A 14,149-nucleotide genomic window follows, 5' to 3' on the forward strand; every position below is an offset into this window, starting at 1 on the left:
ATCATAACCATTTAATCCAACTAGCCAGCCAGGCTGGAGATATGTTTGTATTTCAAAGTATTTTTTTTTTAAATTTGGTTCTGTAGCAAAAGTGGTTCTGGTAAAAAAAAAATGGAAAGGAAGCTTATTGGGATAGATATAAAAAGTCTAAAATAAACCTTTTAAACTAACAAAATCATGTCATTTTGCTACAATGTGAATAAAAATTAGTATTTTGTAATGGGACAAAAAGAGAAGAACTGCAAGAACGAGGCTGTCGATTTTAAGACATCCCTCGACTGAGGGCTGAGCACGCTCACTGACCACAGCAAAAGCAAAGCTCTAGATACATTGCAACTTAAAAAAAAAAGACTTGTTTTAAACATTTATTTCTTTTATAACAATTCTTGCAAGGTGGAAGTTCAACTGTCCTCAGTCCAAAACGTAGTCTTTATGCGACTAAAATATGGTACACGCAGTATTTAAACAAAATCCACAACTGCTCCATTTCGCATTACCTCAAGAATAATGCTTGAAGGTCACTATCACCATTGTGAAAAGCAGCTATTTGTCAAGTCTTTTCCCTGAGAATGACTGTACACTGTCTGTACAACTTCTAAAAGTGACTGGAATGGTTTGTACACCTTCAGTTATCAAGTCACAGGCTCAATAACGTGTAAATGGTGAAGTGGAAAATTTACATATTCTCAAGTCTAGAGTGAAAGGATAAAATGGATAAAATCACTAAACTTTACATCTGGGTGTTTTTGAGGGAATATCACCGATTACATAAAGATACTTTCATAAGATGCACCTGTTTTAAAAAAAAGAGAATTTGATCTCCGAACAATTTTATTTTTGTATGCACTTTTGCTTAATTGGCAGTTCAATTCATGATGTCCATGTACCCAGAAAGGGTGGAACGTCTAAGGAGGGGGGGTGAAGGCATGGTTCAGGTGAGGGCTCTCATTTGGACATTCAGTCTGAGAACCAGTAGCCAAGGGCACTGCCTCTGCTTCTGTGGAGTTTCCTGAATCCCTCTGCTCCAAAGAGTGGCGTTCCCTGGCGTTCGAAGGGCTTGAGCTACTTGCATCACCCTCCAAGGCAAAGGATGTCTGTGCAATTACACTACACATAATGTCACACTTGTCACTGATTAGACCATCTATTACAGAGGCTGCCTCAGTCTTCACCACGTCCCCATGACTGTCCTGATCAACTGACAGCTCTCGCTCCTCAGTGACTTGCAAGCTAGTTTCAAGCACAGTGGTCTCAGTACAGCTGCCAGTAGTGGTAGAAACCTCATTTTCATTGATCTGGCAATCTTTGCCTCTCACACTGCCGTCACTGTCACTGTCGATGGTGATAACAGTCGGCGATCTCTGAGGTGCTCTGTCCTTGCTTCTGTGCCTCCTGCTTTTCTTTTTGTGCTTCTTCTTCTTCTTGTGGTGCCGCCGGCTCTCTCCCGTGGCCTTCCCCTCGTATACGATCTCCACACTCGGGCTTCGGCTCTTCCTTCGGGACTTCTTGTGATGTCTTTCGCTGTTCTCCTTCCTCTCCCGGAGGCTGGATGAGGAGGATACGTGCGACTTGGATGCTTTGTCTTTGGAGGTTGCCTCCAAATGGCGAGTCTTGTATTTCCTTTTCCCACTTGGTTTTTCAAGCCTTGATCTTCGGTGAGCTCCGTGGGATTCCCGGGAACTTGTGCTGGACAAAGTTCTTGAACGCCTCCTTTCCCGGCGGTGGTGGGAATCCCTGTGACTGCTGCGGCTTCTACTTCTGGAGCGAGAACAGGCGCCATAGCCTGGGCTCATGCAGTAACTAGTGTAATAGGACCTGTTCTGCACATACAATGAATCGCTGTTATCTCTGTCTCTGCTGTAGCGACTGTAGGAGTCCCAGTGGTATGAATAAGATTTCTCATGGTTGTGTCTAGAGTAGCTGTAGTCCTTGTCCCGACTTATGGGCCATATAGCATCCCTAGAGGAAGGATAGTCTCTACTGCGTGATCTTGAATGCTGCCTGCTTCTTGAAAGCGTGCTATCGCTGTTTATCGATATGGTTGGGCTCCTTACTGACCAACTCCGTTCTCTGCTTCGAGATCTCCTCCTGCTCCTATGATGAGACCTTTCTTTGCTCCGTGACCTTGTTCTCTCTCTTGACCTGTTTTGCCTGTGTCGCCTTCGGTCATCCTCATAAGCATGTCTGTCTTTGCTGTAATGTTTTGAACTGCTTCTGTCTTTCTCTCTCGAAGCCCTCTCTCTGTCTGCTGAAGGTGAACTCCTGCGTTCAGAAGGCTGCCTTTCTGTTTCACCAAATGATGACCGATCTTGGTCTTTCCTCTCCGACATCTTGCTGGATTGATCACATCTGTCTGGAGATTTGTCTTTAGACAGTGAGGAGCATACAGTAGACGGTGGACTAATGCTACAGAATCTAATGTGTTCAGGTTGTTCTGGTACTTCTGCAGTTTCATTGTTGACAGACTCTTCAGAATCAGAGGACAGCTGGACAAGTTCAGGTGTCCTTTCAGCCATTGGCTTGACATAACCCACAATCACGCAGTCTTCTTCACCTGATGAGGCATTGCCACCTTCATTGCTGGCTGGATCAGTTTTTACTTGATTGCTCTGTTGCCGAGAAGGCCCAGGTGCCCTTTCTTCCTCTCTGCTGCTCTCAGACTCTGATTCACTGACAGACCGTGAGGGCAGCTGTACCTGTTCTACTGTTGAGTAAGATGGGCCAGGAGTTTCATCGTCCCACGGCGCTTGGCTCAAACCACTGCCTGCCACGCTGAGGGAAGGGCGATTCCGCTCTCCAGAATCAGCTTCATCGGCCGAAATGGTGATGACTGATGAGTCCGAGCTGCTGCCTTCTTCATAAGACGGTGCAGGGCAGTCATAAATGGCATGCTGGTCATAGGCATCCATATTGTAAGGGGACCGTGCAAAGCTGATAAACTCATGTAGGAAGTGGTCAGTGCGAGTCAGCAAGAAGGGCCGCAGCTCATCCTGGATGGCTTGGTCTTCCATGTTGTATCTAGTGATGCGGGACATGATGATGTGTTGCACAATGTTCACCAGAGAGCCATGAGCACCGTAAAGCACAGTCAGCTCCCTTTTCAGCCAGGGCACGAGACGGTGTAGACAAGCTGGGTTCCTCTGGAAGAATTCAGCAGAGATGTCCCGATAGCGCCCCCCATCTCGGACACTCCTTACCCGCACGCCAGTGCGATACAGAGCCCGCCTGAAGTTGATGATCTCTTGTTCCCGCATGTGACGCACAGACCTTCCCTCAATCTGGGCTCTCCTCCTTGCAGCCAGCCTCAGCATCATGCGGTGAATTCCTCTGTTGTGCTGCTGCGCGGAGGCACTGCTCAGGCTTTCAAACATCACCCCATTGTCTGGGGGTGGCGATGTCCTCCTCGGGGGATTGAACTGCCTGCGCTCTCTTGTCAAGGTGGTGCGGTACCTGAACCGATGCCCGTCTGGGCTGCCAAAAGAGCCGTTTTCCGTCGGGCGCAGGACGAATTCCTTGAAGTCGTCCTCGGCTTTTACGGTGTGGAAGATGGAGTTGAAAGGCTGCTTGCATAGCGGGCACTCTGCTTTGTTTTTGGACCACTCATGTATGCACCGGAAGCAGAACTTGTGAAGGCAGCGGTCCAAGTGTGCCATGTTGTTGAATTTGTCCAGGCAAATGGGGCATTTGGAGTCTGGAGATGCTTCCACCAATACAGTCTGTGACACTTTGCCGGCTCCATCTTTGGGGGAAAACTTCTTGCGCATCCTCAACTTCTTCTTGGTAGATGCCATCACCTCAAAAATAAAAAAACAAAAGCGTGTTACAATTTATAAAGTATATTTCAACACTATAATATACCCCAGTGTTGTGCAGTCTTTTTTCAATATCTTAAAAATAACAGAGAATTTCAAACCACAAAAAAACATCATAAAGTGCAATAATAATTAAAACAGGTATTAGCTGGAGTGAAATCATTCCTTAAATACTAGATTGAAATATAGGTGTTTAGAAATAAAAGGGACATCAACAATGCATCCACATATCAGTGCATTTGTAGATGTCTCAGCTTTTAGCAGTCAGCCAAAAGGCTTACAAATCAAGGAAAAAAGATCTTGAAACCCTGCAAATTGAAGAACAATGCCACAACTTTGTTGTATTCAATAATAATGAGTCTTTTTAATTAAAAAGAAAAGTTCTGTTCCTACTTAATTAAGAAGTTCGTTCCAATAAACAATCATGAATGCCTCAGAGTCCAAGTACATTTAGTTCATTAAGCTATTAGAAACCAAAGAAGAAAGATCGGTTGAATGACATCTGATTTGTTTGAACACATTTCTTATGTTCTAGTTCACGCTATCTCACAGATTAAGCATCTGAAAAGTATGAATACCTTTCACACCTCAAATATCGGGTTAGTGTGACCAAAACATTTAATTAAATAGGCCTCCTTAGACATTTTACTTTGCACAAAACTAAGTATTATACAGTCTGACAAGAATTCAACTATAAATAATGAGGCTATCGTCTTGGATAACATAACTTCTGTATTATATGCCACTGGAAAAGATATCCTAGTGTGGCACCTGATGCTGCTGAAACTGTCCCAGTGACTGAGGCTCACAGACAAGAACGGCAAAAGACACTACTACTTAAAACAGCTCTGTGTGCCAAAAAGTGTATTTTTTGCAGTTGTGTATTACCGAAATCATTAGATTTACTTTATGTAACTCCTCAAAACAAATGTACTTGTTTTGGATGAGCATGCAAATCGTTTTGGCATTTCTGCTCCATTTTTTTACAGTAAATGCAGAAATATAGACAGTCTGACGTATCCAGACGTCACTGAAATTTCGCCATGTCTCCTTCTCTTACGAACCTAGCTTATCTCGGTTATATAAACGATACGACGACTTGAACAAACCTGTTAATATTTTAAGCATTCTATATATGCCGTTCAATAAATACTTTGGCAAAATTAAATAAGTGCTATTTTTTTTTTTACTAGACCGTAACGATATATTTCACCAAAACGACAAACGTTCATCAAACCCTAGAGGCATAAAGCCTCCCATTGTAAAATAAACTACACAACTGTACAGTATGTTTATGGGTACATGTACTGTATGTGTGCCAGAAAATATGCTAAAATACAATTAACACAGCTAAAAATAAATACAGTACTGTGAACTTTGAGCAGGCTGCCTGTATTATTCCTTAAAAACTAGTATTACAGCGAAAGCAGGCTGGACATTGAGCCAGCGGAACTGACACTGACACAGTGACATTCCGGCTGACTCTCGATAACCAACACAGTGCAGGCGTCGCCGTCCACAAACGTGATTCCGTGTTGAAATCTAGGAACCACACGCAACAAAAAACTATCGATTGTCATTTTCCTATCTGCACCCCCGGAAAGACCTGGGAACAAGTACTGGAAGACATTTTGATTAGACTGCCACTTCTCCCCCGACCTGGTTAAACATGGCAGATACCATTATGCACACATTGGCTAAATATCTACTGAAATACTAAATATCTACTGAAATATTGTTGGTACATAATAACCATAATAACCCCTCTTTTCGCACTGTAGAGGCCTAAGTGACTGGGTTATTTCCCGAAATAGCATCTCGTAGTCTTAACCCCGCCTAGGAACTAGATAACCAATACGTATCAATACACAACTCGTTAGCCCACCATAGTTCCTTAAAACTGAACTAGCAAACGATATGAAAGATATACAAGAAAGAATAGGCAGAGCAAAAGCTTTCTTACCTACCAAGAGCAGCTGAGTGGCTCTTTTAAGTTTTGCTTTTTTATGTCACTGCGCCGGTCTTTCGCGGGCACGGTGCGTCAGAGGAAACGGTCACCCGTCACAGACATCACAATCAAACGTCATGTAGGACAGACTTCAAAGTTAAACGTCATTCTCACCTACCAAGATGACAAAAAAATCGCCGATCTCCGTGTTATGGATACAACAATTTCTCCCCACAGCGAGCCTGCAGTTTTAGGCCTGCGCTGCGAGACGGGGAGGGAGGGCTCGGTAAGCGAAGGGGAGGCCGTGACGCTCCTGCCCCCTGGCGGCCCGGAGGAGCCAACGCGTACAGGGCCTCTGGTGGGGTCACCCACCCGTGACCGCGCAGTTTTGAGTCGCTTTCAACTGCTTATTCGTCAGCAGCGACAATATGAGAACACTAATTCATACACACAGAAGTATGGGTGACAATATGATTTCTCTCTCAGGAGTTACTCTTAAGACACAGTGTACGATTGGACTGACGTCTCCCACGGGGAAAAGCGGCGGAGTCTACATCTATACGGAGAGTATAAGCGGAAAAAAATGTGGAAGTAATACAAATCATGTTAGTGACAGTGCGACCTGTTTTGTTTACTTACAGTCATGCTGACTGTTTATTACTAAACTAATTAGAACAACATACAGGGTTTTATGAATGAATCTCAACTTAAGGCATTATCCTACCCTTTGAATATTGTTCACAAGTGGTTTTATTTGCGTATTCCAAATATCTAATATCGACAGTGAATAATGTTCGTAGCTTCAACGAGCTAAATAATTGGCTAAATCTTGCATTTGCGGATTCATATGTAAAAAAATAAGATTTGGGCATTAAAATAGCTGACGCCCGGTGGCGCTGTGGGTGAAGTATCTTTGGAAATCAGTTGGCTTTCCGCAATGCAAGGCGGTGTTTACTCGGACTAACCCGCAGCGTGTTGATGGTGTCGTTTTTTTAGACAAAGGCTGTTGCTACTTGTGAAAATTTATTAGACAGAAGCTGTCCGGAGGTGCCAGGCGGGTACAAGGTGTTCCTGATGTGAGACAACATGATTTATGTCAGCCGCAGAGCTCTCGACAGGATGTACTCACTCGTAAGTGACCGACAAACCTGTCCTTCATAATGTACGTAATGAAATCGAGAATATAGTTTTTAGGTTCGCTTCTGTAAAATTGCACCGTTTAAAAAGGACAGGGAGTTGATCAGTTCTGTTGCGATGTTGTTTTTTGCCCCTGTATGTGAACTCTGAGCATTCAAACTCCCCGTGTTGTTATAAATTCAAACTGTAAGCGTCTTACCCTAATGCACAGCTTATTCAAATATTTATTTTATGTTTCCTACTTTAAGTGGCTTAAAACCAACTATTGGGGGGGAACTCAAGTCTTAACATTTAGTAAAACGGATGGATGTATTTCAGTGTTCAGTATCTTCAGAAAGTCCGTTCTGAGCCATTTATTAGTTTTACGATTCTCAACAAATTAGTCTCAGGTTTAAATCAATGGAAATCAATTTTTTTTAAAAAAAACTATCTACTCCCGTGAAGTTCCGGCAAAACTGTGTGCAGATTTTGCTGTTCAGACATATTATAAATGTATATTTTAAATACTATTTGTAATATTGTAAAAAAACATAAGTTTTAAAAGCCAGTTATGGCAACTGTTACTGTTCATAGTTTCCAGTATTTTTGTTTTCAAATTATGGAAAAAGCATTCAACTCTTATTAGTGATTATTCAGGGGGCAAGAGATTTAATTTTCAGTGTGATTTATACAGCAAGCATTTTCATACAAATTCATTAAAAAACGTATGTTGAAGTTTAATGGTTTTATTTCTAAGGTACTCTTGGCAGTGGTACTCCTGTCCTGGGGATACGTCATATATGGAACGAGAATAGCAGCACAGTGGCAGCTGGAAAAGCAATTCAAGATCAATAACTGAAGTCCCTGAGGAACTGAGGCATGTGGACAGAGGGGGTTAAATGTACCACCCAGACCAACCTGCAAAAGGAAGATTAACCTTATGGATAAATAAACTTTCTGCGAGATGGAATGAACTGTATTCAATTCAATTTATGTCTATATAGCACCTTTCACAACAAGGCACTTAATGCAAGTAACCATACATTTTGTGAATACAGAACAGAAGACAACAGAGGAGAGGAACCAAAAACTCCTTAGTAAGAAGAAAAAAAACCTCTAGGTGTCCAAGGTCAACTGGCTGCCAAACCCCTTAGGGCATGCTAACATTATATAGTAAAAAAAAAGGAAATGAATGAGGGTATTAATCCATCATGTTTTCTGTATGTCAGTACTCCATGCACATCTCTGTAGACCAGCAAAATCCTCCTAAACGATAGCTATATCCACGATGTCCCTCTGGGATCCAAAGTATTTGCAGCTCGAAGTACTTGTGCACCACTGAAGATCAACACAGAATGTTCTTAATATGCTTCATTGTGGTTTAAAAAGAATCCATATAGTGTCATAGCATTTCAATCTTCTGGTTTAACAAAGATTATTTAGAACTTTGTGATCTTTATGCGTGTTAAAAGTATGCCTTCTCTACTTCATTGCAGGACAATCAATTGGGACTTTCATACTTTTTTCAAGACCTTACCCAGCCATCAAGATACCCCATTAAATAGGCAATTAAGACCAAAGCTAAAAGAGAGAAAGCTGAAGAGTAGCTTTAAAGTTTTAACAATTTATTATTCAGGCAGTGATAAAGGGTTTTAGTCCTTAATTTGGGAAAAGTATCTTAATGGCTGTTTAGATAAGACAATCCTATACTTTATATCCTAACCTAACTGCTGGGAGTAATTGACACTGTAAAGGCTCAAGACTGATCATGCAGTTTGTGTAACTTCTAAGTAGGCATTGAAAATACCCTGAATTAACATTTATGAAAATTAAAATCCTTAGGTAAATAAACTTAGGTGAGAGAAGTACAATCTCTGTATTTCTGATGTTTGTCCGCCACACGATCTGTTAAGGTTAGGATTTGCTGCCCCTTCTGTTGTAGGATTTCAACTCAAACAGATCAACTGTACATGGCACAAAACAGAAAATGGACAAATAAAATGAAGGTGGCATTTGTAAATTAGTTTTATTGTTAAATAAAATCCTTTTAACCTCAGAAAAGTACACGTGGCTTTTTCTGTCTTTTAGGAACTTGTTCAGTGGTGTCCAAAGCTTTCCATTTCCGGGAAGGGAGGAAGGACCTCTCCAGTTTCCATGATTGTGTCCCCCTAAAATAAATCAAGCAATACGAATCACACGGGATTGCTCAACACTTTCATACCTGCTTCCTCCAGAATAACTAACTTCAACATGCTGAATTGCCTTCAGCATTAATTTCCTTATGAACCTTATTTGGCTGACATCCTAGTTCACACAAATGTTTGTCAATGAATTTGGAGATGAAAGTGAAGGCACAACGGATTAGTCTTCCATATGCAGATTTTCAGTATTCAAACACTATTAAGCGCTACATAAGACATGGGATACTAGACAAGGTAAATAACACTTACAGGGAACAGCCTTGGTTTTGCTTCTACAATACCATATGGTTTCATCTAGAATAAAGAGAACAAATGAAGAACAGATCATTAGAATCCATAACTGCATGCAAAGCTGTATTAAAATGAAATACACAGGTAGCCAATACATAGTTACATACTATAATATATTCTAAAAGAAAAATGGCTTTGTGCTGCTACTCATCTGCCAATTGTGATGGCAATTTATATTTGTATTTAGTACATCCCAAACTTACCGCAACATGATACTTGACATAATAATGACAAATCCAAGCAGGAATTATCAGCTGAGTTAAGGACCATTTTCCAACCCGGTAGGCTTTATAAGTCTGAAAAGAAAGGCTTGTGTTAAAAATAGTTCAATTCAAGCTTATTATTATCCTCTGGGGAAAATTATGTTATGACACACCGCAGTACAAAAATAAGAATAAGGAAGACAGTCAATACTTGAGATTCCTTTTACACCCGGGGACACAGAGGCATCTCCCAGATGTGACAAGTTTAAATTCAGAATGGAGGGGGTGAGACACACACCTCATAATGCTCTTGGCCTTCTGTACAACTTTTTGTTTGTAGAGGATATCTAATTTGATTTTTCACAATTATTTTGCTACTTATTTTCACTAATTTTCCCCCAACTCAATTCATTTAATGACACTAATGCTGCCAAACCAACAACTGAGACAGTGTGATAAGACACTTTCAATAAATGTCTTATAAAAAAAAGTGTTAAAATATTTCTAAAAATATTTATAGTTCTTAAAATTGTTCTAGAAATAGGTGAGTTTCAGAAGGAAAAAAAAGAGTCTCTGTTGGTCTTTTTCTAAATGGTGTCACATTTGTCCAGTCTTAGGTTTTTATCTGCAAGTCCACTCCCAAGTACTTGGTAGTCACTGACAATTTTCTCCACAGACCATTAATTACAGCAGGTAAGATAAGATCACTTTATTGGCCATATACAAGTTCTTGTATTAGGAATTTGTCTTTTCGCATACCCCAACTTGCTCTCCATGAGACACACAGACAGGGAGAGAAGCTTGGGGTCAGAGCACAGGGTCAGACATTTATACGTCACCCCTGGAGCAGTTGGGGTTAAGGGCCTTGCTCAGGGGCCCAACAGAGTAGGATCCCTCTGCCGGCTGCGGGATATGAACCAGCAACCTTCCAGCCACAGGCACAGATCCTTAGCCACAGAGCCAGGGGTATTGCATTTTCCCTAAAATCAATAACTTGTTTCTAGATTTTGACTTCAAAGAGAACTCATTGCACCATTTAGCAAAATCAAGTAGAGAGGGGAAATGATGATTTTCTGTGTTCTTTAATAAGCTGACCAACCTATCACAGGGTTGCTGATACATTCATACATTGAATTGAATTGAATTAGTCTTCATTGCCCCTAAGGAAATTTTGTACATCAACAGCTCATATTCATATAACATTACTATGACAATAATACAATACAGCAACGATACAATACCATGACACAAAACAGCATTCAACAACATTGCTCAGGCCGAACTCAAGTGACTCAAACCCGAGCCACATTACTGAATTAAAGACATGTATTGCCAGCGACAGTCCTCCACCACACATCTGAGAATCTGCTGGGATTATCCACGAGGCCTACAGCAGCAAGTATAAAACTGTGCATCCCATCACTAGACCTTCCTCTTCATTTGCCTGCGAACATAAAGTTTACAAAGGCAGAGGCCATTCAGCCGGTCAAGCAGATATTGGCTAACTGTTGTACGGATATCATGCAGACCTTTCTTGCAAGAGTCCAGGGTATATCAGCGTCAGCTTTACCAACATGGCTGGGCAGCTTGTTCCAATCTCCTGAAACGCTTTAGTTTAAAAATGCCTCCTGTTCTCGGATCTAATAAGCTGTGGCTGTATTTAAGTTATATATTATTGTTGTTGTTGTTTTTAAGACGAGGACAGTCATTATTAGGCGTACTTCGATTCTCGTCACAATTCATGAAACGGTTCTCAATGAACAAAGGCACCAAGCTTTAACTGGGCGGACAGACAGTTTTTTGATATGCCCACTGAGAAGGTAATTGTCTTCAACAGGTCAGGACGCGAATGCAATACTGCAATACTGTACAGTGTAAGACAATGTCATCCCCCAGTCGGAAATCTGCAGGGGAAAGTTACACCACTAGGGAGCACACACAGAGCAAGACGAGTAATCGGCCTAGATCGGACGTAAGCAAGGTAACCCCGAAAAGCAAGCACACGGGGTTCTACTGAACAGGAGCGTTCTTTCGTATCTACTCACGTAAAGCCTCCACAGGCTTCTGGGCTCCAGAAACCGTAACCAGAATTTCTCCACAAGTCCCGGTTTTGCGGGGGGCAGGACGGGCTCTCGGGGGCTCAGCTCATGGTCCTTCAGCCACTGTCGCCGCAGCTTCACCAGCTGCTGCATGCGAAGCCTCTGGTCCGTAGTGTACCCCAGCATCCTGAAGCTGGTACGATCACCCCGCAAATTCTAGTAAAAACACCGACCTTACACCAAGAAGACAGAGGACAGCTGAGCAGCGCTCTGTCGCCTGGAGATGACATCACGCCGTCGCTCTTGCACGTCTCGGTGTTGGGTGACAGAGACGCCTACCGGCGTGGAGGGAAACACACAAACCCTTCAAAGAGGAGGAAGGCAGATTCATGTCTTGTGAAAGGAATTAATTGAGGACAGTTTAAGACTTAAGATTTCGTTGAACGGAATTGAGCAACAACTGTATGTCACATATGCAATTCAGACGTAGTGGAAAATGCTGACTGCCTCTCGGAAGCATCGATTTCCCACAGCCTTAATAGTGCGACTTCATGTCTTTAAGGCTTTTTGCATTTGATTAGCGTAAGGAAAAAAATAAAAAATGCGAATACTCAGAATTCATCATTCAACAAATGTTTTATGCCAATTTCTGTAAGCGATCGAAAGTCGGAAAGTATGTCTTGTGTCTTTCTGGGATCGTGTGACTGTCTCAGGTCATGTGACGAGCTTGTAAAAGTTTTATTAACTGTAAAGAATTTACAAATGCAAGTACAATTAGAGGAGCAGAAACAGATACAAGAGAAAAAAACACAAACAGAAAAAAAACAATTAACTGCCAGAGGTAATGAAGTAGATTATTATATGACCAAATGATATATTTTTACAAATATCAAATGTTTTCCTGCTTTAGCATTTTTCAAAATTGTAAATAAAATTTAAATGGTTTCAACTCCATCTCAAAAGTACTAAAAAAGGGAGTATTAATGGACCATTTTGATTTATGAATGTGAAATTTACCCAGAATGACTAATACATTTACTATAAATATGCTCTTTTCCCAAATTTGCTCTTACACAGTACAACAAAATATCAAAATCCTTAAATCTAAATTAAATCTAAAAAACACCTTTGAATGCCCGACAAAAAACACAAATCATCCTGCTCTTGCCTAAATTTAGAGAGTACTAATTTAACTCGATAAAACTTTTTAACAATTTTAAACGATATCTCTTTAACTTTATTTGTAATACAATATCTATCAGGAGTTGTCCAAACTAATTTCCAGTTTATATTTTCCAACATTGCATTCCAAAAAGATAGACAAGGAGGGATAAGATGGGGTTTACAAAGATTCCTTATGGGCTGTAGCGCCCTCGCCTGGCGTTGCGGCCGAAGAGCGCCCGGCTGGGGTGCACGGCTCTTTTGAGTTGATAGGTATTAGTATATTATTATCTTTGAGTTTCCAATTATTTTAATTCTCGTGCTTCCTTAAACATTGCTAATTATCTGCTTCTTACATAAACATTTTTTCGGATCAGCTACTACAAGACCAGCAGTCATATCACCCTGCAATTCACAACTGACAACCCACTGAAGTTAAGATGGATACTTTATTGATCCCGTGGGGGAAATTGCAGTGCAACAGCAGCTTAACACACACAACACAGCCACAGTGTAACAAATTATATAATAATAGTACAATACATACAATACAATACAAGAGTTACTCACAGTCCGGACACACAAAGAACAGACTAGAACAGAACAGTGCACAGAAAAATCGTATCACACATATGAATATAAATATAGATGTAAATATAGATATAGATATAAATATAGATGTAAATATATTGCACAGGTCCCTGGCATATATTGCACAAAAAACGGTTGTAAATGGGAAAAGAAAAAGAAGGTCAGTACCTGGATGGGAGACCTCCTGGGCGAAACTAAGGCTGCTGCTGGAAGAGGTATTAGTGGGGCCAGCAGGGAGCTGCACATTGGTGGTGGAGGGGAGTGCCCATTATCTGTAAAGCGCTTTGAGTGGATTGTCCAGAAAAGTGCTATATAAGTGTAAGCAATTATTATTATTATTATTATTATTATTATTATTATTATTATTAAGACCTCAAAGACTCAGAAGGCACGTCCTGTCTAGGTAGTCTCTAATTGAGCCACCCGTAGTAACAATAATTACAACAAGATGGCAGTATGTTAAAGTGAATAAACCAGAACCTTCTTACTGTAGCCCTGACCTCTACCGAGAGTACACTCTCCTCCTCTGAAATGATATCATATAAAGAACCAGGAAAATTTGTCTTAATAAATTAGTGTTGCAGATAGAGGCGCTAAAAAACACTTGAGTGAGAATGACTCTTTGCTCTTCATCTGCCATCTTTGCATTGTGTTCATATGTGAACAAAAAAGAACTTTTATCTGTATAAAAAATAACATTTCCACAAAGTTAAAAAAGGATTATTTTTGAAATATCGTTACAGTTTTATACATGATGTTATTATTGGCACCCGTGTTGCCGGCCTAA

At 41.0% G+C, this 14,149-nt stretch overlaps 2 protein-coding genes and 1 long non-coding RNA gene across 9 annotated transcripts; 1 reads left to right on the forward strand and 2 right to left on the reverse strand.

Moving 5' to 3' along the window:
• Positions 1-352: 352 nt before the first annotated feature.
• Positions 353-6,036, reverse strand: toporsa (topoisomerase I binding, arginine/serine-rich a). Of its 3 annotated transcripts, none has more exons than XM_088603827.1 (2): positions 5,935-6,036; positions 353-3,794 (listed from the first exon to the last, which is right to left on the reverse strand). In XM_088603827.1, the coding sequence occupies exon 2, from the start codon at positions 3,789-3,791 to the stop codon at positions 906-908; it is 2,886 nt and encodes a 961-aa protein (XP_088459953.1). In that variant the 5' UTR covers positions 3,792-3,794; positions 5,935-6,036; the 3' UTR covers positions 353-905. The 3 variants fall into 3 exon arrangements, with proteins under 3 accessions (XP_088459953.1, XP_088459866.1, XP_088459778.1); XM_088603740.1 differs by lacking the exon at positions 5,935-6,036 and adding an exon at positions 5,780-5,917; XM_088603652.1 differs by lacking the exon at positions 5,935-6,036 and adding an exon at positions 5,776-5,913.
• On the forward strand, positions 5,907-7,846 carry LOC148677618 (uncharacterized). 5 transcript variants are annotated; one of them, XR_015926147.1, is made up of 3 exons: positions 5,907-6,046; positions 6,757-6,891; positions 7,634-7,846. It is a non-coding gene; the product is annotated as an uncharacterized LOC148677618 (long non-coding RNA). The 5 variants fall into 5 exon arrangements; XR_015926150.1 differs by lacking the exon at positions 5,907-6,046 and adding an exon at positions 6,100-6,118; XR_015926143.1 differs by lacking the exon at positions 5,907-6,046 and adding an exon at positions 6,113-6,216.
• A 1,037-nt stretch (positions 7,847-8,883) lies between these two features.
• On the reverse strand, positions 8,884-11,914 carry ndufb6 (NADH:ubiquinone oxidoreductase subunit B). Its single transcript, XM_088604161.1, has 4 exons — positions 11,617-11,914; positions 9,572-9,664; positions 9,327-9,371; positions 8,884-9,044 (listed from the first exon to the last, which is right to left on the reverse strand). Exons 1-4 carry the CDS (start codon positions 11,794-11,796, stop codon positions 8,973-8,975), a joined length of 390 nt encoding a protein of 129 aa, XP_088460287.1. The 5' UTR covers positions 11,797-11,914; the 3' UTR covers positions 8,884-8,972.
• Positions 11,915-14,149: the final 2,235 nt, after the last annotated feature.

This window comes from Lepisosteus platostomus, chromosome 1 (genome assembly GCF_059453375.1).
Source record: "Lepisosteus platostomus isolate fLepPlt1 chromosome 1, fLepPlt1.hap1, whole genome shotgun sequence".
Taxonomy (NCBI): Eukaryota; Metazoa; Chordata; class Actinopteri; order Semionotiformes; family Lepisosteidae; genus Lepisosteus; species Lepisosteus platostomus.